The 18,991-nt window shown below is 41.7% G+C and overlaps 1 protein-coding gene across 2 annotated transcripts in view; it reads right to left on the bottom strand.

The window, feature by feature from the left end:
- Positions 1 to 18,991, bottom strand: part of SNW1 (SNW domain containing 1) — a 1,165,034-nt gene that overhangs the window by 272,990 nt on the left and 873,053 nt on the right. For both annotated transcript variants that reach the window (XM_044074050.1, XM_044074049.1), the window contains exon 11: positions 8,534 to 8,630. In XM_044074050.1, the coding sequence (XP_043929985.1) occupies positions 8,534 to 8,630 (97 nt within the window). The remainder of the gene's footprint in view (positions 1 to 8,533; positions 8,631 to 18,991) is intronic.

Below are 18,991 nucleotides of genomic sequence, written 5' to 3'. Positions count from 1 at the left end.
AAACATAATCCACTTTTTTCTGATTCACAGATTAGATCAATGGAGATGTTTTTAGATTTAGTTTTGAACTCTAATTTTGTTTATTTTGAATGTGAATATTTTCACCAAGTTTCTGGTTTTGCTATGGGGGCATCTTTTGCCCCCATTTATGTGAATGTTATAATGAACTTTTGGGAAAAGAACTTTATCTTTACCTCTGACTGGTTTAAGTTTCTCACAGCATACTTGAGGTTTTTGGATGATATTCTTATTATATGGAAAGGGACCCCACATCAATGGTTGGAATTTAAGAAACTTCCAAATGGAATACACCTCTACTACTCACTGGAAAAAAAAACTTTTTAAAAACTTTATAGTAAATGTAGAAGCTTGCATTTTGACTATCTTTCAAAAGAAAGCACATTCAAGGGCCAAACGGTTCACTTGTCAAGATTATTCAATGTAGCTAAGCGATTTTGTTAAGAACTTAACTTTTTGATCACCTTATTTAAAGCACGAGAGTACCATGACAGTTTACTATTTGACATTAGACAGGAAGTTCTTGAAGGAAGAACACTTCTTAAATACAGTCCTCTTTTGAGCAACAAAAGCATGTCAAACAGTACACACAGATTCTTGTTAACCCTGAATCCACTGCTAATAATGACCAGAACAGTTTGTTATTCACTTTTCCTTTTGCAAGTGATAAGTATAAATATGTTCAGCTAATGCAGGAATATTGGAATTTAGTAGTTTCTGATTAGCTAAAGGTCAAGTCAGGTGATTCTCCAAGGGCTGTCTATAGTAAATGTAGAAAGCCTTAAAAACCTATTTGAAATTGTACCTACCTCTCTTTCTGCTAAACGTAAAGTACAGTTGTGTACCTACCATAAATGTAGATGTTCGAGTGTATTCACTGTTGCAGTCATTACACTTGGGTTATCCTGCTGGCAGGCGACCCGCAGTCGGCCCAAGTTCCAAAGTCTCGGTCCGGCGTCGGTTGCTGTCGCCTCTTCCCTGACGTCAGTGCACAAGGGGTATAAAAGTAGCAACAGACACCATTTTCTTCAGTTTTTCTTGCCCCAGATGTCAGGTGCCTCCAGATAGGAAGTCTGAAAAGATAAAAATATGCCAAAAACCATGCATATGTTACTATAAACATTTCCTTCATCTACAAGCAAATACACCACATAGGTTGTATAGAGCTGAAAAGTACAGAAAGGTCCCAGCAAAGAAAAGGGGGATGGGTAACTTGGACTGCAACAGTGAATACACTCGAACATCTACATTTATGGTAGGTACACAACTGTACTATGTTCATCGTGCTTCACTGTTGCAGTCATTACACTTGGATAGAATCCCAAAGCAAAGGTTGGGTGGCTGGGTCTAAATTGGATTTGGCGAGGCTAACAAGCCCTGCAGAACTGCAGTGGCAAAGCCTGCTCTGGATTTGGAGTAGAGAGGTAAGTGGTAGTGCTTGGTGAAAGTGTGCACTGAGCTGCCGGTTGCAGCTTCTAATATGTCTTTGGGTACCAGTGTTGGCGTGGCCAGTCTGGTGCAATCAGGATCATTTTTGGTCTCTCTTGTCCGACTTTTAGAAGCACCTTGGTGAGAAGAGGCATTGGAGGGAAGGCATAGACTGTCAGGTCTTTCCAACTGAATGATAGAGCATCCACTTTCCATGCTTGAGAGTGATAAGTCCTTGTGCAAAATTTCTGTATTTGGTAATTGTGAGGGGATGCAAAAAGATCTATGTCTGGGCGTCCCCATTTCCTTATTATCATGTTGAACACTTGTGGATTTATCTTCCATTCGTGAGGATCCATTACATTTCTGCTTAGTTCGTCTGCCAGTGTATTTTTTGTTCCTGGCAGGAATTGTGCTTGCAGATGTACCTGGTAGGTCAGTGCTGTGTACCACAAAGTTATGGCTTGTCTGCATAGGGGGTAGGAATGTGTGCCCCCTTGCTTGTTTATGTACCACATAACTGTGATATTATCCATCTTTATTAATAGTTGTCCTGGATGTAAAAGGTCCTTGAAGGCTGTCAGGGCATTCTGTGCAGCTAGCATCTCTTTTTGATTGATGTGAAGATGCACTTGTTCCTTGGGCCATGTGCCCTGAATACATTTTCCTGCCATATGTGCTCCCCAGGCATAATCCGATGCATCCGTTGTTAGTGTCTGCCTGGCTGTAGGTAAGTTGAAAGGCTGTCCCTTGTTGTGGTGACAGGCCTGGGACCACCATCAAAACTCCTGTTGTAAGCAGGGAATCAAGGTTATGACTGTCTCTAGGCTGTGACAATGCTGAGTCCAAACACTTTTTAGATAGCACTGCAGTTTCCTCATATGCAGTTTTGCATATGGAATTAGTAGAATGCAGGATGCCATGAAATCCAGGGCCTGCAGAATTTGTCTTGCAGGGACCTGGGTCTTTGTTGCCATCATTTGAAAGTAATGAGTCAGTTGCTTTTGTTTGTCTGGCGTGAGATAAGCCATCTGGGCAGTTGTATTTAAGCTTGCACCTAGGAATATTATCTCTTGAGAGGGCACTAGTTTTGATTTATTTTCGTTTACTGTGTACCCTAGGCAAATTAGCAATCTTTTTACAAACGCCAGGTGCTTTAGAATAATGTCTTTGCTCTCTGCTTGAATAAGGCAGTCGTCCAAGTAGGGATATATTTGAATTCCTTTTTGTCTGCAAAATGCAATTACTGGTGCCAGGCATTTTGTGAAGAACCTGGGCGCAGTAGATAATCCAAAGGGCAGTGCAGAGAATTGGTAAAGCATTGAGCCTGCTATAAATCTGAGGTACGTTCTGCACGATTGTCTGACTGGGACGTGCAGATATGCCTCCTTGAGGTCCAAAGTTACTAGCCAAACCTCCTTGCCCAGCATGGGCAGAAGTTGTTGTAGTGTTAACATTTTGAATTCTGGAACACCCAGGAAAGTATTTAGGATTGACAGGTCCAGTATTGGTCTCCAGGATTTGACTTTTCTGGGTACTAAGAAAAGTCTTGAGTAAAATCCTTGCCCCTGTTCTTCTTGTAGAACTTTTTGAATAGCTCCCATATTCATAAGAGCCACAATCTGTTTTTGTGCCTCTGCCCACTGGTTTTGTGGCAGGTTTGGCATAACTTATGGTTTTGGAAGTGTGTGGAAGTGGAATCTGTACCCCTGAGAAACAATATTCAGTACCCATTGGTCTTGGGTGATCATGTACCAATTTTTTAAGAAAAGTGCTAGCTTGCCCCCTAGGGGGTGCTGTCAACTGGTAAGAGCTTGGCATTTGCAGCGGGAAGTCATTGTGACTGCTTCCTATAAGGTTGTGATTTGTCTTCTCCTCCTTTGGGGGCTGAAGCACCCCATTGTTTAGGTCTGTAGGAGCCTTGGGTCTGAGATCTGCCTCTTGGGCGTCTGTATCTGCCTCTTTGTGGCCTGTCTGACACTGGAAAGGACCAATTTTTTGAAGGCCAGTTTCTGCTAAATCTAGGTGGTTGAACCTGTAAGAAATCTTTCACCATTTGCATTGACTTTGCTTTATCCTCCATTTTCTTTAACACCTCTTCTGCCTTAACACCAAACAAAGTATCATGCTGTAATGGAGCATCCAATAATTTTACTTTAACATGGTCAGGTAACCTTTGTTCTTTCAACCAAGCATGTCTTTGAATAACAGAGCCTGTAACTCCGGCTCTACAAGACGCCTCTAATGAATCAAAACCACATTGCAGAGTATGCTTTCCCACTTGTTCAACTGCATGCAATAAATCCTGCATTTCTTTACTGTCAGGACTTTCTATATTTGTAACCATTTTCTGCTTTAACAATGACATGAGGTACTGCTGATATTTAAGCATGTGAAACTGACAGTTTGAAGCTCTTACAGCTAAAGTAGCAGAACTGTAAACATTTCCCCCATCTGTCCAGAGCTCTGGAATCCCTATCTGAGGGGACAGGATTTTTGGCAGTGGAAGCCTTAACCCCTTTAGGACCCAGAGAAATTGTTTCTGGGTCTGCAGCGGGGTTTTTGTAAAGAAATTTATGAGAGTCAGGGACCCTGTAGTACCTGTCTGGCTTTACTGGTGCAGGGGGTAAAGAGTCAGGAGACAGACTGGATTCAGAAAAAATATCATCTACAATATCAAGCAGAGGGGGGATAGCCAGGGGCTGTGCTGAGGCAATAAAAGGAAATCTCTGAGCCTTTTCTTGGATTCTGAGTAATCCTGGCTCTCCCAATGGAAATGCTCCCTCATGGTGTGCAGGGTTCCCCAAAACAATAATCCTCAGGCGGTGAGGCTGAAGGAATGGACTCTTCAGCATCAGAGTCCTTATAGGGAGGGAGAGAATAGCCCTCATCAGAAGAATCAGAGGAAATGGAAACCTGATCAGAGGAATCATAATCTGTGTCTTGCCTAGGCCTTTTGTCAGGAGGGGAATGGAAGCCCCTGATTAAAGTAATAAGGTCTTCGGCCATTTTAAGCATCTGTTTCTTTGGCATGGATGACTGTTCTGGCGAATGCTGCACTTGTTTCCTTGTCTTTAATGGTGTTTTTGACTTTGCCTTTGCTGCTGCTGAAGCCTTAATTGTAAGCTGTGAAGGTCTGAAAACACCCTCAGAAGCTGGTGCCTGCTCAGTGGCTCCGGACCCATCTGAGGGTATAGTTTCCGTATGCCCAATACCTTGAGTTTCCACAGGCCTCGGTGTCTCCACGTGGCTGTCGGTTACGGCCTGTGGCTCTGAGGTAGCGGGTGTCAGGAGCTGCGAAAGCTCCTCATTGAGAACCGGCGACTGGCCTAGAAGAGGTTTCGTCATCGGTTTTGGACCTCGGATGCCTTTTTCTTTGTCTTTGCGTTTTTTATACATTCCGGTCGTCGGTTGTTCCGACGGCATTATATAATTAAATCTTCGTCCAAAATAATGTAAGGCAAAATGAAACCGACGTTTAATGGTTCGTTTATTGAATCTAGCACAAAACCGACAACTGGTAACGTCGTGGTCAGGGCCTAGGCAAGGAATACAGTAAGAGTGAAAGTCCTTATGAGGTATTTGCTTCCCACAAGAAATACAATTATTAACTTTTACTGACATCGGTCTGGAACAAGAAAAAGTTTCCCCAACGGGGTACTTAGCTTTATTGAAGACTTCGGTTCTGAAATTCAATTTTGAAAATCTCAGGAGTCGGCCAACCGGCACTTGCGAACTGCTTTTGCTTCGGGCACCGCGCGGCAAGAAAGACTGAAGAAAATGGCGCCGGTTGCTACTTTTATACCCCTGGCGCACTGACGTCAGGGAAGAGGCGACAGCAACCGACGCCGGGCCAAGACTTTGGAACTCAGGCTGACTGCGGGTCACCTGCCAGCAGGATAACCCAAGTGTAATGACTGCAACATTGAAACACGATGAACATCCACATGTTCAAATGTGGTCATCGTAGCCAATGTCGGTTCATTCACGAGCGACCATATATTTCTACTGATGGCTTTGATAGGACTATTCCTTGCCCTTGCAAGGGGAACTGTGGAACTGTGACTCTTCCATGGAGGTGTATGTAGGGGTCCCCTTTGAATGGTCGATATTTCACAATGTCGACATTCATATGGCCGAGACCATATAATCGACATTTGAAATGTCGACCATGGGGAACCGGCATCTCCCTACACTGTGGAATGGAAAGATTTCCACTTCCGCACTATAGTGCAATCTCGGACTTGTATATTTAAGTTTCGGGGGGGTGGGGGGGGGGGCTTAGCCCCCCTGCTAGCAGCATTAAGGTAAGTTTGTTTTTGTTTTTTATGTTATACCTGTATGGTCAACATTTCGAATGTCGATCATATGGTCTCGGCCATTTGAATTTCGACATTGCGAAATGTCAACCATATCAAGTAGACCCGTATGCAGCTATGTGCACCTTGTGTTTTGCCTTTTGTATAGGGAAGACTATTAGAAAACTGAAAAGATTCGGGAGCACTACTATGATATTAAAAAAAAAGAAAGACTGTTAATGCACAATTTAAACATACTTTGGACTGTACGGATTACAAAAAATTTGTATTTTTGTAGTGGATTATGTGCAACACAGTCCTAGGGTAGGTGATGTCAACAGTCTGTTGGAGTTTTGAGAATTGAGTTGGCAGTTGAAACTCAATTCAGCAGGCTACCCAAGTTTAAATGATGCAATATCAATTAGTAGTGTACTCAAAATGAAAGCTTCTGACTTGTGATAAAACATGCATTAGCAGAAAATTTTTAAAAGATGTGTTATCCATAGATAAAAAAAAAAAATTTTTTCAAAAAAGTATGCTATTTATACATATTTTCGTATTGTGTTTAAACTTGTATGTTGAGAAGGTTGTTTAAGAGTTAAGTGCACATTAATTACATATTAACAATTACTGACTTCATTCAGTAAGACGCTGACCGGTTCGACTCTCAGCTAGAGCGTCTTCTGCGTGGAGACATGCGTGAATGGGCGTACCTTCTTTGAAGGTTGTGCGTTAGGGCTGGCAACTCAGCACGTAAAAATCAACTGCCAATCATTAACGGACTGGAGTTCCGCTGTGGCGACCCCTAACCGGGAAAAGCCGAAAGACACAACATTCATTACATATGGATCTTTTACTTCATCTGTGATTAACTGTTTAAATAGGGTGTATGTTGTTTGGTAGCTTCACTCTGATAAAGTTCTTTACTCTTGGAACTAAAGCGCTCAGTATTTTCTGGACGTATTAAACTTTAGAATTCATGGACTCACATTGGTGTTAACTGTTTTACATTATAACACGTCTTTTCGTTGGTTCTTAGTTCATAATGTAACCTTATGCAACCATAAACAAGGTTAGTTACAGAATTCATTAAGAAAGGACTTGCAGTTCTGAAACTCTCCAGACTGATGCTGTTCCTACAAGAAACAAAAATAGGAAGAAGAAAGGGATGATATCTCCCAACTGTGAAAATTATGTAGAAGCATACAACGTACTAGCATGTAGGGAGCATTCATGTGTAACAGATTTAGGATGAGAACTTTGTGATAGGAAAGAGCTGGGAGATGGGACAGCATGACATGGCAGATAGAAAGCAAAAGGATCTGCAAAAAAAGGTAGAAGTTAATGAAGAAAAAAAGGCTGATCTGAAGAAATGAAAGGGATGGGAAAAACATGAAAAAATATGACTGGATGAACAAAGAGAAAGGGATTCGAAAATCCTTAAAAGGAAGGACATATGCAGAGAAATGAAAGAAGGCAGAAATGCAGAGAGAGAGAGAGAGCTCAAAAAGGAAAATACAGAAGATGGAAAAATTAAGACATAGACGTGAGAAAGGACAACTTAGGAATCAAAAATAATGGGAATAGTCAAAAGGATGGTTGATTCTCAACCTACTTCAAACAACGTGAGACCAACAAATGAGGATAATTCACAGATAGTTCTAAACACTTAATAAAACTACAAAAAGGTGGAGGAGGACATGAAGTATGCAATGAATGAATTAAGAACAAATACAATTAGGAATGGTGATAACTGAACTAGAAATAATGGGGAGGGAAAGAAAGCTACAGGAATGAGTAAAACAAGGGCGACATGACCTGAAACTCGAGACATAATAGAAAACAAATCAACACAAAGGAAGGAGGAAATGGCAAGCTGAAGGAAGGGAGAGGGAGAAGGACAGGAGACTAGAAAGGCTAACAGATAAAAAATAAATAAATAAATAAATGCAATCAGCAAAGGAGTTGATTGTATACCGAGAAACAAGTTTTAGATTACGCAAGTGAAAGCCAGTCTTGCCAAATCAAATGGTTGGCACTTGTGTAACCACATATTTATGAAATTCTAAATACAAATTATATAAAAATAAAATATGGGGGACTATGTGGTAACCCACTCTGGAAAACGGACAGTTTCACGCAGATCTTTCTTGAGCTCAGATTTAGGGTACTCTTGAAGGTTCTCTAAAAACTAAATAAAGGCAATGGAACCTAGATAGGTGAACTCAACAGTTGAGAGTCCTAAGCCCCAGATGGTCAAGGGTGTATACTCACTTAGCCCAAGGTGTAAGGTGGCAAAGTGCTGCGGTTGCTAGAATCTACAGCTGGACCAGAGAAATCATACTGAAGTCAACGCATGGATTCTTGCCACTTCGGTTACGGCAGACCTGAAATGCACATCATCATTTTGGGAAGCCAGTGGGACACAATCAGTACACCGCCAGGCTGCTTGGATACCATGCTACAAGAATGTCTCCTCTGTGAGACAATTCGTCTCAAATCGATGAAGCAGAATTACACTCTCTGACCTGCTGTCCCTGCAGGATGACCTATGAGGACAGTTGCAAAACATAATAGCATACAGAAAGGTAACAAAAATGAACTGTTTCTTAAACCATTTCAAGGTTCTTCACTACAGGAAAAGCCATGCAACTTGTAAGTCAGCAGTTTTGCTTTTTCTATGAATCTTCCTGAAGCAGATAATGGTTTCTTATGTCAATGATTAAAAGTAATTAACCATATTTCCATTTGAATTCACCATTTGCTGTCACTTAACAGTGTTAGCATACCTTTTATCAGGGGCTGCCCTGGAGATATTTCGGTCATGTTGCCTCTCTTTTCTTCTCTCATGTCGAATTTCATCCCTCTCTCTTGCTTCTGGATCCTCTGCAGAAATATCACAAATGTGAAACACAAGACACAGCCTTCTCTTCCAAAACTTGCTGACACCAAAGAAGTCTGATCTGAATGGCATCATTTAGCCTAAAATATTTACAGTATTTATAAACTTAACCAATTTAAGCATTGTATCCATTTGTGATTTAATCCGTCCCCATCACCACATGAAGCACTTTGCCAATTAAAGCAGCCATTTCATTCTTGCTTCAAGTCTCTGTGCCACGGCAGCAAAAAGTGTTTGGTTCAAATAAATAAATTCAGGGGAAAAATAGATGCGTGCACACATGCAAAAGGAGTATTGCTTGTTAGGACATTTTTTGCTTTCCTCCCTCTTAAGGGATATACACATCTTGTTGGTAAGCTGGTAGTAATTCTTTAAGCATACAACCCCATATGTTATCCTTGGAAACAAGATGGGAGCACTCCCACAGTATACTACCCTCCCTTTCTCAAGCACTAAATACTCCCCAACAAAATGAATTTCAACTCATTTCAGGGTGTAACTAATACCATCATTGAAAAGCTCCACGAACATATTATGTCTCTAAGAATAAAAAAATATATATATTATTCTTAAATGCAAATTTTCAGTACCACAAGATAATACACTTGCACAACCTATTAAAAAGCATTAAAATCTGGAATTCAAATCTGTCTGAATGTCTTCAATGCTAAGATAACCACTATCGTTTAACATCTGTGTGTTTGTTTCTCATCCCTCTTGTCCCCCCATGAGCCATAGTATTCAGTGTTCTCAAACAGGCCCCCCAGGCCATGTCTGAGGAGTATGTGGCAAGACTAAGTGGCCTGGGCAAGTAAAAAGCCCAGTGTTTGAAAGCATGTTTTCTAAATCTCTTCCAAGAAGTCTGCTTATATTATCAGGCAGCTGTCTGGATATGAGGAAAGGACAGTTGTTTAAAATCTACCATAACAGTAGACACCCTTCTCTTCACTGTTGCAGTATTCATAACCTAAGGGATCTCCTGCCAAGGACAGCCCAACGTTCGGCCAAGTATATTAAAGTCTTGAGTACTTGTAGGCGTCATTCATCACATCTATGCACCCCACGCAAGGCATAAAGGTTGTGTACAGACATGCACACACAGAACTGGAAAAGGCCCAGAATGAACAGAAGGTCCGAAAGGACAAGGAAAATCAGGTGCATGCAGAATGGGAAAAAGGATAACAACCTCTCAGCCAGGAGGGCAATAACGCATAGGCTAGAGCAGAAGGTGCAAATACTGTGATGAAGACATGAACATCTACTGTTATGGTAACATTTTACACAATCCTACTATGTCCTTCCATATCAATGCTGCAGTATTTATAACATACTTGAGAGTACAACAGCTCTAGAGGAAGCCTGGGAGGAAGACAGCATGGAAGAGCCCTACAGAAACCCATGCAGAATAGCCCAGGCTAAGCCAGCTCTGGCCCTGGAAATAACATCCAACTTGAAAAGCTTACTGAAAGTATAAACAGTGGACCAAGTAGCAGCTTCAAGGATGGAATTGGTATCCAGTCCCTTGAAAACAGCACCAGAGGAGGAAGCAGCCATGAAAAAACAAGCCTTTACTAATGAGGAAAGACATTTACCATGAAAACAACAACAAAAAGAAATGTCCATAGAAATCCAGGAAAAGATGGCTTGCTTAGAAATAGCTAAACCCAAAGACCTGGGGTGAAAGGAAATAAAAAGCTGTCAGATTTGCAAATAACTAATGTTATCAAATAATATCTGAGCTATGTAAATCCAAGGTGTCAAGAAACCTCTTACTGTCAGGCTGCAGAGAAAGAATAAAGGAAGATGAGTAGACTGACAACTCATTGACTCTCCCTTGGTCATTAAAGAAAGTTTAACACGAAGAGACACCATGTCTCTGTGGAAAACTAAGCAAGGAGGAACAAACAGCCAAGAGAGCCTGAAGTTCAGACACTCTCTTGGCTGAAGGGACAGCCAAAAGAAAATCAGTCTTCCAAGTACAATGCTGCAAAGAAGCTGAAGAAGTAGGCTCAAAGGGAATCTGAGTCAATTTTTAAAGTGAAAAATGAGGTCCCAGGAGGGCAGGATAGGCTTTCTGGGAGGCCTGATATGAAGGACCTTTAAGAAATTGCTTTACCTCAAATCTAGAGGCCAGAGGAAGTCAAGGGCAGACCAGCAGAAACTGCTGAAGCATCAGCTTTAACTGAAGAATATGCTATCCCAGCATGGAGCAGATCACACAAGTAAGACAGAACCAGAGAAACCTTAACAGACAGGGGATCCTGATGGCAAGAGAGGCACCACACAACACCTTCATTTGGACATATATAACTTTCTGATAGTGGGTTTCCTGGCCTCCTGGAGAACATGAAGCACATCCTCAGAAAAGAGAAAACCTTATCACCCAAAGCATCAACTGAAGACTGCACAAGTGAGGATGGATAAGAGACCCCCTTGTCATGTGTGAGAACATCCACCCATTGAAGTAACTTGTGGCAGTTACCCCTGGCCAGATGAGAAAGAAGGGGAAACAAATGCTGTCTGGATCAACAGGCAGTCACGAGCAAGATTTTGGGAAGAGTCCTGCCTGATCTTGTGCAAGACTTACGATAACAGAGAAATGGGAGGGAAGGCATACAGAAACATCCCCCTTCCAAGGAAAATACATGACATCCACTTTCCAAGTCAGAGGACTTGGGACTCTGGAAGACAATAGAGAATATGTCTGTTCACACTGGAGGCAAAATGATCTACCTGACAAATACCCCACCTATGGACAATGTCTAGGAATACATATCTATGAAGCATCCACTCATGAGCTTGCATGCTGGACCTGCTCAGAGTCTGCAACTAAATTCTACTCTGAGGGAATGTAAACTGCTGAAGAGTCACTTAATACTGGACAACTAGACTCCAGACCTGAAGAGCTAGTCTGCAAAGAAGACAAGAACGTGTACCCCTTTGCTTGTTGACATACACATCACTGTGGTATTATTTGTGAAAACTGAGAACCCCAGGACGAAAGAAGGAATGAGAAGCTTGAAAATCTATAAGTAGAACCCTCATCTTCTTTATACTGATGTGGTCCGAACACAGATGAAGAGGCCAAAGACCCTGAACCTTGACAACACAGAAGGATGCCCCCTATCCCCCATTTGAGGCATCTGTAAAGAGCCCTTGAATCAGGACTGGAGCTTGGAAAGGTTAAGAAAAAGGTGACGAGTCCACCACTGAAGCTCAAGCTTGAGACAGGGAATGAAGGGCACCAGGAAGTCTACGGAGTGGCAATGTTGAAGCCACACTGACTTGAGGCACCACTGAAGCTTTCTCATGTGCAGCCTGGCCAGATGGAGCATTGGAATGGTGGAAGCCATGGACCAGAAGACCCTGAGAAATTCCCTGGCTATGACTGAAGGCAGAGGAAGGAGAGAATGAAAAAAAAACAGTCAGAAACAGGGCACTGGGGGCAATCAGAGATGCCAACATGGGGATGGTCTGAATCCTACAACTGAGTAAAATATGATCCTGAGACGGTGTCAAGAGTTGATTTCTTGAACTTTATGGTGAACCCCAGACTGTGCAACAGGGAAATGGTAAACGTGAGATCCTGAAGCAGAGCATTAGGGGATGAAATTTGAATAATCAGATCTTCAAGGTAGGGAAACATCTGAACTCCTCCCATCCTGCAAAAGGCAATGATAGGAGTGAGGCATTTGGTGAATACCCTGGGGCAGTACAGAGGTCACAGGGCAAAGCACAAAGCTGAAAATGCAAGGAAGAAAAGATAAATACAACAATTTCCTCAATAGGGAATGGATGGAGACATGAAGGTAGGCAATCCCTGAGATCCAGAGAGGCCAGAAAAGCCTTAGATAGAATGAAGGGAAATGAAGTCTGAAGAGACACTGTCCAAAAGAAAGGAATTCTGAGAAAAGTTTGGAGATGGGAAAGATCCAAAACTGGTCTCCAAGTGTCCTCCTTTCTGGGAACCAAAAACATTCTGTAATAAAAAACCCTTCCTACCTGAGCAAGAGGCGGAACTGTCTATGAAGAAAAAAAGATTTAGAGGGATAACTCCTCTGAAACTTAGGAATAAGAGAAACACAAATGTTCCAACTCATGCAAGGCTTTACCCTTATCCTGGACAGTTTTGAAAAGTTCAGCAGCAACAAAAAGATTTTTTATCACCAAAAGGAGCAGCCAACAATTTGGCCTTAATGTCATCAGCCAAAGCCTGAAGATGAAGCTAAGAGTAATATCTCATAACTGAACCAAACGCAGCACACCTGGAGGAGGCATCAACTGCATCTGCATTTGACAGACTGGTGAGCAACTTGAGAGGTAAGGCCCAACAGGGAAAAGGCAAAAAGCCTTCCTCTCAGGGTCAGGAAGGTCAGAAACCACTTTGGAAACCTGAGAAAGGAGGGCCAAAACATACCTGGTCATATGAGTCTGGTAGTTGATAGACCAAAAAGATAAGTAGCAACTGTGTAAACCTTTTTGCCCAGCCTGTCATACGTTCTAGATGTTTACTAGGCTAACAACCACAGGGCCCTTTTTAGGCCTAACCATGCATCCAAAATCTCTGACAAGTTCTGACCTTTAAGTGTAAGCAGGGGCTTGGGAGATGAAAAATTTACAAGCATGGGGCTGGGAGATGAACCATTTACAGGCTGCCTGTGGTCATTAGAGACATAGGTACAAAGCCAGGATGAATATCCTGTTGGTGTAAGTAGGGGCACTACATAAGCTACAAATTATTACAGCACTCAACCTTCCTCTTTACCTAGAGCAAAACAGTTTTTGCACTTACTTCCCTCACTTGCTTAGAGAAAAACAGCTCTTATACTCACTTTCCTCACTTGTCTAGAGGAAGAAGTTTTTTTTTATTCAGGCATGTCCAAGGGTAATCTCCCAGTGTTCTCTCCTGTCTATCTGATGAATCTGGGCACCTTGGGGCAATGTAGCAGTTGCCTCATGTACACAAGCAACCCTCTCCTCCTACCACCCAACATCACAACCTGTGAGAGATGCACTTATCTAGCCAAACTGGAGGTAAAGCTCTCTCCAACCAATAACACAGCAAAAAGCTTGAAACCAAGACCAAGTAAAAAGTATAATCCAAGGCAGCGAAGAGCAGCAAGAAACAGCCTTGAAGCCAAAGGTAATCTCCACAAAAAGTTTATTCAAACACACAACATAAATTTCTCCAAATCCTTCTCTCAAGCGCTTTCGCTCAGTGCAATACTGAGCTTTATCAAGATAAAAATGCAGGGCAGAACAACCTTATTTGTAAGTCTCTTAATGAGATCATGTGCTTCGTTAATTCAAACCAGTCAAGTTACAATTAAAATTAATTGGTGACCAATTTAAAATTAAACAGCAAGATGCTGTATGAAATACATAAAATCCAAAATAAAATCCTTTTGTTAAATATGTTGTAGTTGAAAAATATGTTATTTAAAAGATATATCATTTGAAAATCACAAAGCATTCGTGTATAAATAAGTATTGTTATATGTTAATGTCCCATGAAACCACATTTGTAGTGATTGATTCTTATAACACTGTTTAGTGTGCAATAAATATTACAAATGGGGTACCACGAATAAATGATGTGAGTAATAAATAGTAATAGATAAAAATCAAATGTTAAAAATACAAGAATTAAAAATAAAAATAATAATCAAGTATTAAGTGTTCAAACGTTGTTACATAGATTATATTCCCTATACTCAGAATAAATATAAATATAAAATACAAATAATTTGATACAAGTAAGTAATGTTGATAATCTCTTACTAAATGCTGTATGCTATAACTTAGCTCTTCTTAGTTTTAAGACACTACTTAAATTTGTGTAGTCATTTAACCCTGGCCATTTGGCTGCATCCAGTCTTAGTTGCCATATAAGCTCCCTATATTCCAATTTAGTCTCCCAGTCACCCCCTCTCTTGTCGGGTGTTATCTGGTCTAACACAATGAACTTGATTCCCATATCTGGGCAGGACAAAGAGTGTTTATAAAAAGCATTGGTCTCTTTTTTCTTGGAAATATCGTAGAAATGCTCATAAATTCTTCTCTTTAGAGTCCTTTCTGTTTTCCCAATATAGAAACTTTGACATTTTATACATGAGCCTAAATATACAACATATTTTGCATTGCAGTTAAAATACCCAGTAGACCGGAATAGATATTTCCTAGATGGGATGTATATACTATGATCATTCAACATAGCAGTGCATTGTTTGCACATTCCACATTTATAAGTTCCTTTCTTGGATCTGCTACCAGTGGTATTCGTCATTTCTTTTCTTTCAAATAGCTCTTTCATGTTAGTACCCCTGCGTCTAACAAATGTGGGTTTAGTTGGAACCTTTGTTGAAAAATCATCATGCAATGTAAGAATTGGCCAATACCTTGTTATTGTTTCCTCTATCGGGTCAGAATTGCTGGAAAATGTGTGTATGTAACTAGTTTGTTCTAGCTGGTGGGCGTTCTTATGCAAGTAATCCACTTGTGGTAACATGCATCCTAAAAGTGGTGGGTATTTTTCTTCTCTACATGCGGAAATTTCCATGACTAAATTCTTGATTAGTTTGGCCGGGTAGCCCCTTTCACAAAATTTCTCTTCTAAAAAGCTAACCTCGTTTGAGAAGTATTCCTCAGTGCTACACATTCTAGAAGCACGGATTAGTTGACCTTTGATAATTCCTTTCTTTTGATAGAAAGGATGACTACTGCTAAAGTGTAGGTAAGAATTAGAATATGTGGGTTTCCTGTATACTCTTGAAGCAAACTGGCCATTGGTGAAATCCTTGATTATAGTTACATCTAGATAGTTCAAACTAGTGTTACTGACCAAGTGTGTAAAGGTCAAAAAGGAAGTGGCGGAGTTAATGTAATTTACAAATTTCTGAAAATCCACCTCTGTTCCATGCCATAACAAACATATATCATCCAGGTATCTAACAGAGTGTTTAATGTGTTTCACCCAGTCTGTGCCAAATATGAAAGTCTGTTCCCATTTGTGCAATACAATGTTCGCATACAAAGAGGCACAAGAAGCCCCCATTGCAACTCCCAATTTCTGTTTGTAAATTTCGCCATTAAAACAGATGAAATTATTGTTTAACACAATATCCATGAAAATTGGTCACCAATTAATTTTAATTGTAACTTGACTGGTTTTAATTAACGAAGCACATGATCTCATTAAGAGACTTACAAATAAGGTTGTTCTGCCCTGCATTTTTATCTTGATAAAGCTCAGTATTGCACTGAGCGAAAGCGCTTGAGAGAAGGATTTGGAGAAATTTATGTCGTGTGTTTGAGAGAAGGACCTGGAGAAATTTATGTCATGTGTTTGAATAAACTTTTTGTGGAGATTACCTTTGGCTTCATCGCTGTTTCTTGCTTCTCTCCAACCAACACTGAACTTGAAAGTGAAGAGGAGAAGGTAAACACTTGCACCACGCCACACACATCACATAGTTCCACTAAACCTACACCACTAAAATCCACACATAAAAAAAACAAAAACATTCACGGAGGCGCTCAGTAATAATCTGCTCAAGTAACAAAGACCTCCAAAGCAGAAACACTAGCAATCTCCACCCCCCAACACAATCCAAATGACACAGCCCACAGACTCAGTGTGCCACTGAACCACAGCCCATAAGGCAAAAAAAGTACCCAACACACTAGTCATTAGGATTCAACCAAACACCCTAAAAATGGGCAATATAGTCAGGCACACTAATGTCCCACTCACCAGGCTAAACGAGGAGAAGGTTACTGTCAGCTGCCTGTCGGGTGCCAGGATCCGCCACATAACCCACGCACTCAGGTCATTCTGCAACAAGTACAAATATGACTTTGTCATTGTCCATGTTGGTGTGAATGACCTGAGACATACCTCCCTGGACTACATGAAAAGAGACATGGAAGAGCTCTCTGATCTTGTAGCCCAGGCAGGTATGACGCTAGCCCTGAGTAGCATCCTGCCATTGCCCAGAATGATACCACAGTACAAGGACAAAATGATTGACTTCAACAATTGGCTAGGCTTCTAGTGTCATTCTAAGGGGATCCAGTATCTGTCTGCATGGGATGACATGGCTGACAAACCACGATGCTTTGTCAGAGATGGCCTGCACCTATCACCCCTGGGATTCCGGATACTGGCTAAGGCTCTTGCTGCCCCTATAGTGCCTTTTTTAGGTAAGGTTCAAATGACAAATTCACCACTGTAAAAGGAACCGGCAAGCAAAAACTGAGGGTAATGCTACTCAATGCTAGAAGTCTAAACCTCAAAATGCACTCCCACGAGGCACTCCTTTAAATGGAGAACATCGATATCTGTGTAGTGACTGAGACCTAGTTCAAGGCTCCAGAGAGCACCCCTGCATTACCAGGCTATAACTCATACCACACTTTTCGGCCACCTAACCTGGTCCGGAACACCAAAGGCGGAGGTGTGTCCATATTCATTATGGATATCCACACCTCCAGGCTAGCTGCTCAGCATAATGCATCCGAGGTTATCCAAGTGCAACGAACTCTGGGCAAAACTGCAATCCAAATTGTAGCTTGCTACAGATCCCCCACCATGCCCCAGGATTCCTACTCCTCTTTTCTTGATATACTGAAAAATATTAGGGTTCAACCAAACACCCTAAAAATGGGCGATTTTAACTACCCCACCATTAACTGGGAAAACTACTCATGTACCAACTCCTTCGCTCAACACTTTCTGGAATTCATAAATTCCAAAGCCCTGGATCAACTTATCCACACCCCACTAGGGGCAACAATATCCTAGACCTAGTCATTACCAACATGAGTGACCGGTGTTCCACACCTGAAGTCAACTCCTCGTTGGTCAGATCTGACCATAAGCTAATCACCCTAGATATCCACATCCCACCCCCACCCCCCATTAAGGAAATCATGGTAAAAAATTTCTCCAAAGCCAACTTCATGCTTCTTAAGAAAGAAGTGGCGAACTTCATGACACCCATGGAGATGGACAATACAGTTATCACTGCTGAATACTACACAGACACACTCTATAAGCACTTACATGCGTGCATGAATCATGCTATCCCAAACAGAACCAAGATGCTATCCTCCAAAAAAAGGAAGCCAATCTGGTGGTCCCCTGCCATAAACAAACTCTACAACAGAAGGAAGAAACTGTTGCAAAAGAGTAAAATCCCATGAGTGGAGGAGTTCTCTGGTCAGCCTCTATAAGAAGGTGAGATCCCTTACAAGATCCTCCAAAGCTAGCTACGAAAACAAAATAGCCACCGATTCTACGGACAACCACAAAGCATTCTATAGCTATGTCAAGAATCTCAATGGCAACACCCAGATCTACTCTGAGTTACAGCACAAAGGCATGAAAATTACAGAACCAAATGATATTGCCAACGTCCTGGCAGACAGGTGAAGTGCTAACTTTACCCCCCTCTCACCCCCAAAAGGGCCCATATAGGTTCAGTGCTAACTTTACCCCCCTCTCACCCCGAAAAGGGCCCATATTTATACAGGAAGAATGCAGAGTCACTGTAATCACAACTATGCAGGTAAAAGCTGCACTCTCTAAAGCCAAAAACACAGCATCCATGGGACCGGACAAAATCCCAGGCTGTGTTTTACATGAACTTCAGAGCGAACTGGATCCCCACCTAAGCACCATGTTCAGTCATAGTCTCACATCAGGCTTTGTGCCTGCTGAATGGTGCAAAGCAACAGTTATCCCACTCCACAAAGGAGGCGCCACCACTGATCCCAGGAACCATCTGCCTATTAGCCTGACGAGCCTGGTCTGTAAGGCCATGGAACTTATCATCATGGAACTCATAAACAAAGACAATGGTAACCTCCAAACTCTGGACCCCACCCAGTTCGGATTTGTGAAAGGCAGACCATGCCTCCTGAACCTGACTGACTTCTTTGAGGCAGTCCCCAAAGCTGTAGACGAGGGTAAGGTGGTTCACACAGCCTATCTTGACCTCGCCAAGGCTTTCGACACCATCCCCCATTCTGGAATTATAGCTAAACTCACTAAACTAGGTATAAATCCCTATGTCACAAGATGGGTTGCCAATTGGCTCACGGACAGAACCCACACTGTAAAAGTTGCAGACTCCAAATCGGACTTCAAACCAGTGACAAGTGGAGTACCACAGGGATCAGTCCTGGGACCTCTCCTGTTTGGTATCTACTTCTCTGAAGTACAGACTAACACAGAAGGTCTTTGGCTAACAAAGTTTGCAGATGACTGCAAACTAGGAGCAATAGTTGAGTCCCCAAATGATGCGGACATCCTATAGAAGGGACTCACTGAGACAGATGCCTG

This window comes from Protopterus annectens, chromosome 6.part0, assembly GCF_019279795.1.
Source record: "Protopterus annectens isolate FY-2018-M chromosome 6.part0, PAN1.0, whole genome shotgun sequence".
Lineage (NCBI taxonomy): Eukaryota > Metazoa > Chordata > Ceratodontiformes > Protopteridae > Protopterus > Protopterus annectens.
The sequence above is the reverse complement of the archived record's forward strand: the minus strand, read 5'-3'. Positions and strand labels throughout refer to the sequence as shown.